The sequence below is a fragment of the Notothenia coriiceps genome, unplaced genomic scaffold, assembly GCF_000735185.1.
Source record: "Notothenia coriiceps isolate Sejong01 unplaced genomic scaffold, NC01 NC01_scaffold00037246, whole genome shotgun sequence".
In the NCBI taxonomy this organism is placed as follows: Eukaryota; Metazoa; Chordata; class Actinopteri; order Perciformes; family Nototheniidae; genus Notothenia; species Notothenia coriiceps.
The window spans coordinates 8073082-8088362 of record NW_011369947.1 but is presented as its reverse complement, the minus strand read 5'-3'; the positions used below and the strand labels follow the sequence as shown (position 1 = coordinate 8088362).

The following is a 15281-nucleotide window of genomic DNA, read 5'->3' as shown; positions in this document are numbered from 1 at the left end:
GAATTACTCAGGTGAACTAAAGTCTATTTAAGTGGATTTATGATCATCATTAATCCCACATCTGTAAAGTAACTCAAGGTATTAAATACATGTAGTGGAGTAAAAGTACATGATTTGCCTCTGAATTGTAGTGGGGTAGAAGTACAAAGTAGCATAAAATGGAAATACTCAAGTAAAGTACAGGTATCTCAAAATTGTACTTAAGTACAGTGCTTGAGTAAATCTAATTTGTTACTTCTCACCTCTGCTCTTTAGTGCTCAATGTCCTGAAGATGCACTCTGCAACCTCACACTGTTGATGATGGATTGATTCTTCATTTCTAACCAAACATTTGTCCCCTGGCAACAGAAATACAACCAAGTCAATGACATCTTCATGAAGAGTGACCATCCAGCAGTCACCCGCACCAAACCCAGGCTCTCCTCACCCTTTCCGATCGCCAACCCAGCTTTCGGGTCCCCACCCCCGCACTACGTCCCCCCGGACCCCTACACCCAGAGCCCGAGCCCCGGAGAATTCAGAGAAGAGGCAGACACACAGGAAGTCGTAACTGCATACAACGAATACATCATCCCCATCCCAGACCCCAAGCCCGACGACGTTTTCACTGATGTCACATCAGAAAGCCCTGCAAGGTACAGAGCTGCTGAAAAAAGATGCTGCAGATGTGAGCCAAATGCTGGGGAGAATAAAGATGAGGATATATTTGTTTTACAAGAGCAGTTCTCTTTTCCACCACACACCCACTCATCCAGATGTTGAGCTGAGACAATAGCTGCATTATGGAGGCAGATATAAACATGCAGCCAAGCACAGTTGGCTCTAAAGCCTAAGTAAATATTTGACTTTTACAAATCCAGATATGTTTACAGTTTGTGTTTTTAATAATGAACATGGACTGTAAAGTATTAGTCTGTTTGTTTAAAGCAGTAAATCAGTTCAGGAGTGATAGCAGATTCCATCCCTGTGTTTTAAATGTTGGCAGTGGGGTGATTCTTCTGCTTACATTTGGGCTATACACTGAACCTTTAACATTGTGGTTAGCAATTGAGGTATTTGACCCCAAGCGGTGTCGGTCCAGGACCACAGACTCATGTCAATAACGATGTTGTGGACACAGCAGGCAGCATCTTAAAATAAAAGTAAACTCAGTAGAGAGTAGATCTCTGCCAGGTGTGACTCCCTCTCCCCTCAAACATATTGAAAAGTTTACCTATAATTGACTCTATTAGTCAAGGTTGTGGCAAATATAACAAAATCAGAGATTTATTCATCTCTTGTTTTGCCTAACTTTAGAGGTTATATAACATATCAGGTATGGAATGAACCGGTACATGCTCCGGTTCAACGTTAGGCTCATGGCTCATGTATTATGCGAGATTAGCTGCGGACAGACGGACAGATACAGACACAACCAAACACATGATCGCTCTCACGCATGCTGTGGATAATAAGAAATATTCAGTACATAGGCAAATCAATAACAAGATGTTTCAACAGGCTTAATAACGGTAAAGTTATGAAAAGCTGAAATAGTTGATTAGTTAGTAGATTGACAAATAATTTGTTGATTAACAAAATAACTGTCTATGTATTTTTTAGCAACATTGAAAATAATGTGTTGGATGCATTCCGTCCAAATCCAGTTATGTCTTTTCTAGTCTGCCAAATTATATACTTTTTTCAGAATGTTGTTTTTTATTTGAAATGGGTCTTGAAGGAACTTGCCACGGTCACACACAGACATTAATGAACACTGTGTATGGGGTGTGTGTTTCTATTTCTTGTATAAAACTGCACAAAGTAAGTGTGTGTTTTGTCTACCCCCCCTCAGCTCTCTGGCTCTGGAGGAGGAGACTGACTCCATGTCGCAGGACACGGCTGACACTCTCCCAGAAGAGGACCGGCCGGAGGACACCAGCGAGAGAGACGCTCTGCTGGGCTGCTCCGGGACGCCCGAGGTAGAAGACAGCTTCTTGTAGCCATGTCTATGAACCCCGAGAAAAATAACCCCTTTTCTGGGAAATTTAATTTGTAATCCTGCCTTAAAAAAGGGAACCTGATTCAACTAGAATGTAGCAAATTTAGACTGAGAGACATTCTCTGTATTGCCACCATGATTTCCTCTAAACACTAGAGAAGTTTTACCCTTTTTTGAGTTTTGTATCAAACTTAATACCTCTGTAACTTAAAAGGCTACCAATAATGATCAGGATGTTATCTTCCAGGCATTTCACGGGAGATTGGGATAATAGATAAGGTACTCTCCTCACACTCTTCTCAGTTTACAGTCAGTAAAGACTTTTTAGTTAAAAAATACTTAGCCATATGTGTCTTTTAAGGCCTCACCCTTAACTGTTCACAACCACTGAATAACACAAAATGATTAGCACAACAATATAAACAAACCATAAACAAATGTACAGAAATACTGTTCAAACAAGAAGATGTGTAGTTCACATTTAAGTGATAATTATTATCATTAAGTCATTTAATTTGAACTTTATGTTACATTTCTTCCTGAAGTACGATCAGTAGCTGTGTTCACTGTATTATAATATTTTTATAAAATGTTATTTCCAGGACATGAAATACAGACAGAATCTACATGCACTGTTTTACTGTGAGAAATAATTTCTTTTTATTTACATATTCCATAGTGATGTTTTTTTAGTTTTTTTTTTTTGATTTATATGAAATGTTTATGAGTTTTTGTGAATTTTATACTTTTAATTCATAGTTTTGTGCCAGATTTGCACTTTATTAAGAAACAAATTGGGATTTTCATAAGGAAGTTATACAGTAAATGTTCTCGACACAAAAAAGGGGAATAGTCCAACTGAGAATCATGTGGCTGTTACAGTAAATCAGTTTCTGTGACCACAGGTGTCTTTCTCAAACTCGTAATACAGCGTATCACTGCCTTAGCACAAGACGGCATGCATGAGTGCCTTTGTATAAACTTTTAAAGATCTTTATCTTGCAGCTATTGTTGATATATAGAGTTATTGTACTGTTGCTGTTTGTGTACATGTTAAATGATGCTTTGAGTCTTCTGTTGTATAGCATTCCCTCACACCATTTCCACTATTAAACACCACACATTATCATTCTCTGTAGCAAAGTAAAATGCACAAGATCACTGTATCACAAGCTACGGTACCAAAGCTCTTTACAAATGTATTTTTTATATGTGCCATTGTATGTTGTAAATGTGACAATAAATGTGTATTATCATAATTGCAGCAGAAGTGTGAGTTTTTTGTGTGACCATTCTATGAATTCGGTTGCTCTCACTGAATGTCCTACTCAGTTGACATCTATTGTTTCCCTCTAAACATGAACAATGACTTTTATTCATCTTAATATGGACTTTCCTCCCTCTACAGTCTATAGTCTTTCTCTGACACCTACTGTAGGTCAGAAGCCCTGTAACTTTAGGTCCCTCTCCCATGATTCTAAACATGAAAAGCCTGAACTGATTAGTCTCACCTCAACGGATGTCTCGGGAGTATCAAGCCTTTCTGTGGCAAGTTGGAACTGGCTCATTAATTAGTTGAGCTTGATGAGCTGATCCGCCTCCCCACACGCACACGCACACGCACACGCACACGCACACGCACACGCACACACACACACACACACACACACACACACACACACACACACACACACACACACACACACACACACACACACAGTTCCCTCCACCCTCCACCACTTGCTGTCTCAGAGATTTCTTGTTTGCTGTGTGGCGTCAGTAGTGAAGAGACTGTAAACAAGCAGAAGGGAGAAGAAGAAGGTCAGAGACAGACAGAGAGGGAAGAAGAAGGGACTCGTGTGTCCGCTCTGGATGGTAACATCAAACCCGGGGAAGTGATTATACCCCTCTTTGAGACTAAAGACATTGACAGGTGAGTACAAATAAATAAATAATGCATAATACATCAGCTGTATTTTAAAGTGAAGTGATATTCCCTTATTTACTGTAAGTATGAAACACTTCCTCAAAGTATTTCATACTAATACATCATAAGTTCCTGATTTGAATGTACACTTTTAGAAGACACACATTGCAGTAAATTAAATAATTCTTGATGTTTACGTGCAGAGCTGCTCTGACCAGTCAGAATAGAGAAGTTCATGAGGGGCATGAGTGATAGCAAAACTTTAGAGGGTTTTTTCTTTCTCCAACGCTACAGAACAAAAGAAGAAGGTTTTGTCGAGGGCAAAAATCAACGTTCAAGCTGCAGGTTTGGAGTTGATCCAGGATGCGGTCCTACCTCGCTCTGCTGCTCGGGATTGTGGCATCTGCTGCTTCAGGTAAGGCCCTAAAGATTTAAACAATGCAATGGGAAGAGGATCACCATAAAACAGACACATACAGTGTTTTTCTTGGTCACTTTCATATTGATTTAAAGATGTAAAATCTGACAATATGTAGCAATGTCTGAAAAAAGCTTTGTGTTAAAGTTTTAAATAAATCCCATTTTAATAATATATATATTCTCTAATAGACATATTTCTCTGCATCAACTGACAAATGATTTATGAAAATACAAACATTACATCTCGTGTATTACGCTCTAATGATTTCATCATACATTTCAAGGCATAAACTCATGGTCAGTCCAGAGGAGCTGAGAAACAGTCTGCTTTTCCATCTGCAAAACACACACTTTGTTTTCCCCATTTTGGTTTGGCTCTGAATATGACACATATGAACATCACCCGCCAAGCATCAAATTTCAATTTCATGTTTTTAAATGTGAGTACATAAAAGCATCTGTTGTTGGGTTTAATTATGGCTGAAGGAATTTGTTTTGCTTTCTGGTGCATTACTGTGAGGTGCTATTGGGTTCGTTTTGAGGTTGGATGAATGGTCCATTGAGACGATGGAACAAGGACTTTTAGGGAAAGACAAATGTTTACACTGACTATCAGGAGGTTCAGAACTAAAATGCTGATTTGTTTCATTCCTAGTTCTCAACAGTACCTTGTTTACTGAATAGAAAAATGCTGAACATGAAATCTTGGTTCTGCTTTAAGCTTCAAAACACACTGTCCAAACCTCTTGCTGACACTTTGATAACCTTTACCGAAAGTGACTGAACTCTAAATGAGAAAGCTTCAGGTTGACAGGAAAGATGTCAGTCTTTCCTGTGTTTTCACAAAAGTTAGCAAACCCGAAAGAATATCCTCAAACTAATAAATCCTATACAAAGTCATAAAAAATCTGAATATATATTCTGATTTTTGTATAAATAAGTAAAGCCTTATATATATATATATATATACATATATAAGGCTTTACTTATTTACAATTCTATTAACACAATTGTTGAGATGGAAAAAAGCAGAAGTGAGAGGGAGGGATTTTATTCGGCTCCCAGTCTTCTGCCTGTTTCCTTAATTCAGAAGGGGGCTTCCAAAATAGATCTGAATCATGGAGCAGGCGAGACAGCTCTGGGTCCTCAGCTGTTGTTTTTTTAAAGACCAAAACAGAAACAAAGTATTGGATTTTCAACAAGGAAAAAAAAGAAAAAGCTTAACTTCAACAACAAAGTTAATATTGATTCATTTGTTCACACACTATGTTTACACAACCTGCAAATAGTCAATAAAGGCCTTCATGTATTCATATTTTGTTCCTTTTCAGCAGAATGGAGGCGTCCAGTGATCAAGTGGAACTCCAAGGTGGTGGCAGGCTCTGAGGTGGTGGTCCGATTCGGGAGCCCTCTGGATCTGAGGTGTGAGGGGGACCGGCCTGTAACCTGGCAAACGCGGTTACCAAAACACAGACGCTACATTTCCAAAGGCAATGGGAACTTCCGCACATTGAAGGTGGAACGTCCCACTGCAGAATTCACCGGAACCTACAAATGTGTTTACACCACTGGGTCACAGCAACTCACCTCCTCAGTGCACGTGTATGTAAAAGGTAAGCTTGAATAAATAAGAAGTGAATCATTTCTGTGATTGTTCACTAGATCTTCTCTGTGTAAATCAAACATCACTCAACTGCTCTTTGATCTAATTCATTCTTTACAACACTTTCTATACCAGACCCAAACCGTGTGTTCTGGACCAGCAGCACGTCTGTGCAGGTGGTGAGGAAGGAGGGGGAGGACTACCTGCTGCCCTGCCTGCTGACAGACCCCGCCGCCACAGACCTGGGCCTCCGCATGGACAACGGCACCTCCGTGCCACCGGGGATGAACTTTACAGTTTACCGGCACCGTGGTATCCTCATCCACCGGCTCCATCCCAGCTACAATGCTGACTATGTCTGCACAGCCAGGGTCAACGGCGTGGAGAAGACCTCCAAGGCCTTTTCTATCAACGTCATTCAGAGTGAGGCCACTTGATTTGTAGGGATGGTCACCCAAAGCTGCCATAGATTCATTTGAAGTGACACGTTCACCAAGTTTGATAATTTTTCATAATTTCTCTTACTCCAGAGCTTCGTTGCCCTCCATATGTTGTCTTGGAGACGGATGAATATGTGCGCATTGTTGGGGAGAAACTCAAGATTCGCTGCACAACACACAACCCGAACTTCAACTACAACGTCACGTGGAAATACACCACCAAGTCGGTCAGTATTTGACATGTTGGGAGTGTCCTTGATTGCTGTAGAGATAGTATTTGTAACTTGGCTTTTATATCCCATATTTTGCCTTTAGAAACCCACCATAGAGGAGAACGTTCGCTCCAATGGAGAAAACCGCCTGGACATAGAGAGCATCCTGACCATTACTGCTGTGGACCTGGCAGACACCGGAAATATTACGTGCACTGGCACTAATGAAGCAGGGGTGAACAGTTCAGCCACATACCTGCTGGTCGTAGGTAAGGAACACAAACAACCATTCCCTCTTTTGTCTTATAGACGGGAATCATCAGCCTCTAAAAACAAATGGTTATGTTTCTGCTCAACAGACAAAGCCTACATCAGGCTGTTGCCCCAGCTCTCCCCTAAACTGGCCCACCAGGGTCTTTCACTGGAAGTGAACGAGGGCGAAGATCTGGAGCTCACTGTGTTCATCGAAGCGTACCCTCACATTACGGAGCATCGATGGCTCACCCCAACATCCCCCAACACCTCCACACAGGAGCAGAAGCTCATCAGATACAACAACAGGTACAACCGTGCTGGTGAAATGGGAGATAAATAGTATAAATGATAATAATACAATAATAATCTCAATATGTGAGTTTTTTACCTAGGGTTCCGGGATTTAAAACTCTGATAATACTCAATGTTATTACTTCAAGATGTCAGCACAGAAAATGAATGTGTGTATCCAAGCCATCTTTGTTTTTTCCGTGGCCCATTTTACACCCTTCAACCAAGATTCATAGATAGCCTGTAGGTTTTCTGTAATCCTGCTGACGAACACAAATACAAATAGACCGAACCCTAAAAAATGTCATTCTTTGCAAATGCAGAAAATAATCATTTGTACTTCAAGGTCTTTACATTTTTCTCAGGTCATGCTAAAGGGAAGAACAGTGTTCTCGTTTTCCTTGTTGATTTACTCTACGACATGTCTGAATGTGTTCAAACTGCAAAATGAGTCATTTCATGTTCCTCTTTTTCTCAGCTAAAAAATATTTGTGTTTTAAGATACCATGCTACTCTGCAGCTGAAGAGAATGAATGCTCAGGAGCAAGGGCAATACATATTGTATGCCCAGAGTGACTTGGCCAATGCATCCATCAAATTCCAAGTCCAGATGTATCGTAAGTGACATAGTAAAAACAAAATCAGTAAACCCATTCACAGTTTTTTGGCACGATTAAATTATCATGTAAAATGAAAATACAAGTCTCATTAAACTCTGAATGATACTTTTCTGTTGGTCTTTCTTAACATTACATTTCTCCTCACTGGCAGAGAGACCTGTTGCTGTGGTTAGATGGGAAAACATAACCACCCTCACTTGCACCTCATTTGGCTATCCTGCTCCCAAAATCATCTGGTACCAGTGTTTCGGGATAAGGCCTACGTAAGTTTCACTGCACCGGGATCATGGAATGTACTTTAAATGATACTTTAAAGGGGTAAGACATTTGTCTGACTGTATATGTTTCGCGATGAGGCAGGTGCAATGAAAACACCTCAGGGCTGCAGCTGGTAATCCCCCTCCAGGCCCCCACAGTGGAGGTCCAGAGGGAGGAGTTCGGGGCCGTGGAGGTGGAGAGCGTCCTCACCGTGGGCCGGTCCACCCGCAGGATGACGGTCGAGTGTGTAGCTTTCAATCTTGTTGGCATCAGCAGCGACACTTTTGCCATGGAGGTTTCTGGTGAGTGTCGTGTTATTTGATTGATGTACTTTTTGAATTGCTATTGTGCCGTCACATGGTGCTTGAACTAAATCGAATGTATTGCTTTCTCATGGTCAGCAGATCCCTTTATGGTGGTTATAAAACTGCACAAATCTGCTTGTATGACACACAGTCCATATAACTAAAATAGTGATTTTTCTCTGGTTCACAGACAAACTATTCAGTTCCACCTTAACTGGATCAGCAGGAATTCTGGCCATCCTCCTTGTGCTTCTTGTTTTCCTATTATACAAATATAAGCAGGTAAGGTTATGCACTAAGATGCTTCAACAAGTCTAAGTTGTAAAGTGTGGTTTGGACGGTTGAAATATTGCCCCAGGACGAAGGCTATCTTCTTGTGTGATGTTTGATGTTGTTGTGGTTTACTATTGGCTCCTTTTTTCCTCTTCAGAAACCCAGGTATGAGATCCGTTGGCAGATCATTGAGGCAAGAGATGGAAACAACTACACCTTCATTGACCCCACCCAGCTGCCCTACAATGAGAAGTGGGAGTTCCCAAGAGACAAGCTGAAGTTAGGTATGCAAAGAAAATAACAATAAAAACAATAGAATCAGAAAAATAATCTGACATTTAAATTTGGATAACTCAAAATGCTTTCTTCTTCTATTTTCTGTTCAACCAGGGAAGATCCTGGGTGCAGGAGCTTTTGGAAAGGTTGTTGAGGCCACAGCCTACGGCCTGGGAATGGAAGAGAATGAGTTGCGTGTAGCTGTGAAAATGTTAAAAGGTTGGTCAATGTCAAGATTATTTAACAGTGATCTTTATCTACATATGCTGTCAGATTGACCGGCCAATTTGAAAATGGCCAAGAGAAAATGTTGCCTAAATTATTTTGAAGATATGATGACAATGTGTATTGTGGTTCTGCAGCCAGCGCCCACTCAGATGAGAGGGAAGCTCTGATGTCTGAACTGAAGATCTTGAGCCACCTGGGACACCACAAGAACATCGTCAACCTACTGGGAGCCTGCACCTACGGAGGTCAGACCACTTCCTGAATTTGTTCTGCATTATGTCCGATAAAAAAAGAATGCTGCAATAACATGTTTGTCGTTCAGTTCCTGGAAAATGTAATTAGCATGCAACCACGTTTCCTTTGTCGAAAGGCTCATAACATGGCGTGTCTCCTCCTCATCAGGACCGGTGCTTGTGATCACGGAGTACTGCAGCCTCGGCGACCTCCTGAACTTCCTTCGCCAGAAGGCAGAGAAGTTTGAGAACTTTGTAATGAGTGTTCCTGACACTACGGACGACTCTAATGACTACAAGAACGTCTGCAGTGACAAACAGTTCATCAGAAGGTACATCACAGGACTTCTGCTGTCTTATCAGGATTTATGAAAAGCATTCTATCTCTGACATCTCCGTCTTTGTTCTCTTTTATTCTTCATCCAACAGTGACAGTGGTATCTCCAGTGCTTCTTCGAGCAGTTACTTAGAGATGAGGCCAACCACGATGCCGAGTATCGAATCATCTCCAGGTAAAAAGCTTCATCCGCAAATCCCAGTTTGAATGGACACAAACACTTTTATTGTGCAGCACAATATTAATAAAAAGCATTAGCCCTACTTCCTGACCCTGGGTCTTACTAATATTATTAATGTTTGGTTCCTTCCAAGACTATGTGTCTGAGGAGGCTGCTGACTGGCCCCTGGACATTGACGACTTGCTGAGGTTTTCCTATCAAGTGGCTCAGGGCCTTGACTTTCTAGCTGCCCAAAACGTGAGTGAGTTAATTACTGAAATTGAAGTCGCACATCTAAAACTTCCTAAAATACCCCAACAACAAACAAAATCCCCTCTGCATTTCCGAAAATAGCAAACAAATTCCCATGTAAAAAATGTGTGTGTGTGTGTGTGTGTGTGTGTGTGTGTGTGTGTGTGTGTGTGTGTGTGTGTGTGTGTGTGTGTGTGTGTGTGTGTGTGTGTGTGTGTGTGTGTGTGTGTGTGTGTGTGTGTGTGTGTGTGTGTGTGTCTGTGTGAGTGCAGTGTATTCACAGAGACGTGGCTGCCAGGAATGTCCTCTTGACCGACCGCAGAGAGGCTAAGATTTGTGACTTTGGCCTGGCCCGTGACATCATGAATGACTCCAACTATGTGGTGAAAGGCAATGTAAGCCCTCGAGTAGAGCTACTTCACATTTACCAATTTGAAGACTACATGAAAATAAAATAAAACGTTTTGTCCTCTTTATATCGTGTGTGTGTAGGCCCGTCTGCCAGTGAAGTGGATGGCTCCAGAGAGCATCTTTGACTGTGTCTACACCATCCAGAGTGATGTCTGGTCCTACGGCATCCTCCTGTGGGAGATCTTCTCATTAGGTCCGAACACACACATATATACCCTACATTTTCACACATGTTTTTTATTATTTGCTTGCTAAACTGTATATTATATTTTACTAGGCAAGAGCCCCTACCCCAGAGTGGCTGTTGACTCCAGGTTCTACAAGATGGTGAGGCGTGGCTACCAGATGTGCCAACCAAACTTTGCCCCAGCTGAGATGTAAGCTTCCCACTTCAGCATCAAAAAGTCTGCTTTATACAGAAATGGGTCACAGCTCATTTTTCCATGCTCACTTTACTTTGTCCAGTCAATGTTGATGTCACCTGATTATCAGTTGAGTTTTACTGGAATATCAAGTGACTATCAGCAGGGTTTTTAGCATTGAGTCAATGTTCATAGTAGCCTTTTTATAAGCTGGATAAATGTTACCAGTTGTTTCAGATTGTTAGACTCTGAGAAACAGAGGCAACTATTTAAATATAAGTTGAGAAGTTTTAACCATGAGTGATTTGTGAAAGATCATTGATTCGAAGTCGACGTTGTACAATTCAAACAGTGTGCTCGCCAAATGTTCATCACAACAGAACAAAGATCCCTTATTTCTCTGCCAGTGTATCTAGCATCTGAACTAACTGACACATAAAGAAACCTTATGAAGTTTCATTATTCCAGATTATTTTTCTGCTTCCGGTTATCTAATATCCCTTAAACACTCCAAACTTAATAAGTGAAATGAGAAATAAGAAGAGTGTTTTTCCCTGTATCTCAGAGGACCCTAACATCTGTGTGTGCTGTTTTGGCGCGGCTGTCACACCACCATGGAACAAGCGTGGAAACAGAGAGGACTGAATCTGAGTCAGAGCCTGCTCATCTGTTGTTCTGCTGTTTGTCAGGCCTCAGTGCTGCCTGTTAGCCACATGATCTCAAAGCTAGGAAGCCATGTAACTGCTATTTCACGGCAGCGTACTGAGACTGGAGGGGAAGAGGTTCTTATGAAGGAGTCTCTCTTATCAAACTGCATCACCACCTCCATAAGCCTCTCTTTTTTTTTACTTTATACAGCTTCCTGATTTTACACCACAACATTTGAGAAAACTCGAGTGTTCAGTTAAAAATATAACCCCCTTAAAATGTATAGCTTAAATGTTTTTTTGTCCTGGAAACTTCTCTAAAATAAATCAGTTTTGTAATACCGTTCACTTTTTGTCCAGCTATATAATCATGAAGATGTGCTGGAATGTGGAGCCGACAGATCGTCCCACATTTAGCAAGATCAGTCAGATGATAGAGAGACTACTCGGGGAGCAGTCTGAGCGGGAACAGGTGAGTTGGTGTGAAGCACATTTCAGAGACTCAAAACCTGCTTTACCAAAACTATCAATAGAACAAATCATGTGGCGCCCCAGACAAAGTGTCCTCAGGAAACTCTCATTTTTAAATTCAATTCTCTCTGAGATTAAGCTAAGCTGTGAAACCAATTCAAATAATTAGATCCTTTGTGATAACATCTTATTTGGGTGCTGTTCCCAAGGGCGACACGCACATGTTCATGTTGTCTGAAAGCTATTTTTTCCTATTATCACACCAAAATATTATGAAGCTGAGATCAGTCTTTCTTGGTATCACCGTCCTAATGCTGCTTCTCCACAGCTAATCTACCAGAATGTGCCACAGCAAGTCACAGAGGGTGAAGTGTGTGACGAGCCCAAGTCGTGCGACGGGCCCTCTGACCGGTCTTGTGACCACGAGGAAGAGGAGCAGCCTCTGATGAAGACCAACAACTATCAGTTTTGTTGAAAGCTAACCGCCAATCGATACGAAAAGAAAATAAAAAAACTCATTGGCAAGCATCAGGGAAGTGGGATCAGCTGAAGCCTGATGCCAGGGTACCACGGCTTGTTCTAACCACCGGACAGTCGCAGAGAGTCATAGCTATTTTTTGCCTGTTGTGCTGTTCGCCAGACAGGCAAGCAGCAGCAGCAGCAGCAATCATGTGACTTGCTTCTTTGCAAACCATGACTACAAATTGCCATGTCTAACACTGACTGAAGAAATGAAAGGAGGAAACATGTCAACTAACTGCACAATTATCCAAAGATCCACCACAGACTCTTCATTCCTACTTCTGATATGTATTTGAGGTATAATCTGTTATCAAAAGGATATCTGTTAGTCCTTTCTAGGGACGTAGCACAAAAGGAAGGACCCTTACAGTCCTTAAGGGCCCCTAGCACAACCACAGCTATTCATTCTCATATTTTGTGTTGGCCTTCCTCACATGAGGGCCTTGTATACTCAGTTCCCTATTTTCCCCAGTCCTACGCCCCTGGTCACTTTCCTCAGAGAGTGTTCCTATTATATATTGTACACTGTGTATTTTTGTATTACTGCCTTATGCCTGGTTTTTGTGGAGGTATCAGTCAGGTTCCCTTCCTTTTTACTATGTTATTGCATGTATGGTTTTTCAGAGGAAGAAACTCAGCGGTCACGTTAGATCCACAACAACAGCTGCTCATCTTTATATGCTGTAGACACGTTTTATTCTACAATCACCTCAAAAGAACATCTAAACAGTGCGAGTGTTTATCCCTGTTTTTAACGTGCTAAATCAACTGTGGAGAAGCCAAAGAATGGCCATGTTGTTTTGCTCGCCGTGGTTTGGTCACAGCTGTATTTCTTGTTACATACTTACAGCAGCTGTCAGTTGGTGGCAACATGTGATTCACCCACCTCTATCTAATGAATTAGGCATTGTTAAGTGTGATTTAGGAGCAGGGAAATCCGTTCTGGATCAGGTGAACAATGTTTCATGTTTGACAATGTGAAAGTATTTTTTGTTTTTTGTGAGGCACAACTTATCCTCTCCGATGTCTGGATGTAGCGGACAGCCTTCACTGCCAACTGTTTGAAGATATTAGATTAACGTAGAAGATTATAGGATAACCTATAAGCTATGTGAGATACAGACTGCAAATGCGTGTGTCTTCAGGCATTTCAATTGTGCTTGCATCTGAATGAAACACGAGTGAGGTGTCTAATAATGTATAAATCTCATTAAGTAAATCAAGAATTATCTATATTTTTGCTGGAATGTTGTAGAGTAGATATTTCGGTACCACTTTACAATAAGACTACCCTTATAAAGGGTTTACGAATAGTTTTTAATTCATTTATTAATTAGGTTGTGAACACTTTATAAATCATTAATAAGGTTTTATAAGACATGAGAAACAGGGCAACTGTGACCGGTTGCTTGCCAAATAGTGAGCCCACATGTATCTGTACTGCTAAGTCTTATATTGGCTAACTATAGTTACTTTGTCTTCTTCATCAGCCAGCATCCTTGGTATCTGTTGCTCACTGAGTTGAGTCTCGCTAAGTAGCCAATATAAGGCTTTGTCATCTTGCCAAATAGTGAGCCTGTGTTGATGTATGAAAACTGTTAGAACTGGTTTATAAATGGTTCTTAATGATAAATAAAGTGTTTACAACCTAATTCATAACCTAATTATAAACCCTTTATGAATCCTTTATAAGGGTACTCTTATTGTAAAGTGGTACAGAAAAATCTCTTTGTTTTCGTGATGTCCAAACCTAAAGAATATTTAGTTAATGCTAACAAAGGACAAATAGTAGCAACAACCCCTCACTTTTTTAAATTCATCTTAATATTTAAGAAGTTTCCCCATTGAAGGCTGTTCAGACCTTGTATTTCATAACAATCCTACAACACTGTGTTCTTATTGGATGGGTGATCACTGCATCCCTCTCCTGCTGCAGTCTCCAGTGACTGAGTCATATTATTGGTTGTATCTGGCTGCCATTTAATTTTGGGCCCGTGCCCAAGTGTGGGCCGACGGTGTGCCCCCTAGCTGCTCTCAGACCTGTTAAACAGCCTTTAAATACAAATTGCAGAGATGACAATACACTCCCCCTACACAGGACACATGCAGCCCCCACATGCTTCTAATTAGCCCAGGCACCATAAAGGTGTTGTGTTCATGTGTTCGTAATGCATGTGTGTGCAGGTTTGTGTGCAAGCATACGTAGTGTGTGTCTGTTGAGGGAACAGGCGGGTGTTAACTGCAAACACCTGAAGCTTGTAAGCAGAGTTGCTCTCTATGACACAGTTTGCCTAAGCCTTAACGACTGCTTGCCGTGTCGTATCTGTGAGCATAAAAGTGTCACAATGCTGCTTTTACGGAGGGGAAACCAGAGATAAATGTTCTTTGGCATCAAAAACTATTTATAAACAGTGTCTCTACAGCTGTGACTGAACAAAAGCGCTTTGCCTACAACATTTTCTTTAGAAGGAAGTTATTAAGTCAGAAGAGCCAATGACAAATTCAACATCATCATTTCCAGTGCGGCTGCAGAAGTGCTGCCCCCTGTTGGGCCCCTGTCTTCATGCAGGCTGTAAGGTGAGCACCGTGATGTGGCGGGCATAGATTTAATGGCTGAAATGCCACTCATGCTGTGTGGCAGTGTGTCCCTCACACACACATACAGGCAGGAATACTTTGGCCTGTGATCTTGGTGGTGAGAGATTCAGGTTTCAGGTGGGAAGAGCTGGTGCTAAAGGGAGAGGAGGGTCTCTTCTTACAGTGTCGTGTTGAGAGAGCTGCCTCTGTCGGCCCCTC

General features: G+C 41.3%; 2 protein-coding genes across 3 annotated transcripts in view; both read left to right on the top strand.

The window, feature by feature from the left end:
- Nucleotides 1-3241, top strand: part of pdgfrb (platelet-derived growth factor receptor, beta polypeptide) — a 35966-nt gene extending 32725 nt beyond the window's left edge. Inside the window, exons 22-23 of the mRNA XM_010794707.1 lie at nucleotides 350-636; nucleotides 1836-3241. Of these exons, the coding sequence (XP_010793009.1) occupies nucleotides 350-636; nucleotides 1836-1983 (435 nt within the window). The 3' untranslated portion in view covers nucleotides 1984-3241. The remainder of the gene's footprint in view (nucleotides 1-349; nucleotides 637-1835) is intronic.
- A 522-nt stretch (nucleotides 3242-3763) lies between these two features.
- csf1ra (colony stimulating factor 1 receptor, a) lies at nucleotides 3764-13201 on the top strand. Of its 2 annotated transcripts, none has more exons than XM_010794706.1 (22): nucleotides 3764-3915; nucleotides 4204-4324; nucleotides 5664-5942; nucleotides 6068-6355; nucleotides 6463-6599; nucleotides 6688-6853; nucleotides 6944-7145; nucleotides 7632-7747; nucleotides 7902-8013; nucleotides 8111-8310; nucleotides 8504-8595; nucleotides 8744-8870; nucleotides 8977-9081; nucleotides 9225-9335; nucleotides 9493-9655; nucleotides 9753-9835; nucleotides 9975-10078; nucleotides 10345-10467; nucleotides 10565-10676; nucleotides 10761-10860; nucleotides 11853-11964; nucleotides 12292-13201. In XM_010794706.1, exons 2-22 carry the CDS (start codon nucleotides 4273-4275, stop codon nucleotides 12436-12438), a joined length of 2931 nt encoding a protein of 976 aa, XP_010793008.1. In that variant the 5' UTR covers nucleotides 3764-3915; nucleotides 4204-4272; the 3' UTR covers nucleotides 12439-13201. The 2 variants fall into 2 exon arrangements, with proteins under 2 accessions (XP_010793008.1, XP_010793007.1); XM_010794705.1 differs by having other exon boundaries at nucleotides 5661-5942.
- Nucleotides 13202-15281: the final 2080 nt, after the last annotated feature.

What these genes read in the sequence shown, in the direction of transcription:
- csf1ra (XM_010794705.1), top strand. Translation starts at nt 4,273, where the DNA reads ATGCGGTCCTACCTCGCTCTGCTGCTCGGGATTGTGGCATCTGCTGCT. An exon ending in ATTCCAAGTCCAGATGTATC is followed by an intron (nt 7,748 to 7,901) that starts GTAAGTGACATA and finishes CCTCACTGGCAG; the next exon opens with AGAGACCTGTTGCTGTGGTT. An exon ending in ACTTTCTAGCTGCCCAAAAC is followed by an intron (nt 10,079 to 10,344) that starts GTGAGTGAGTTA and finishes GTGTGAGTGCAG; the next exon opens with TGTATTCACAGAGACGTGGC.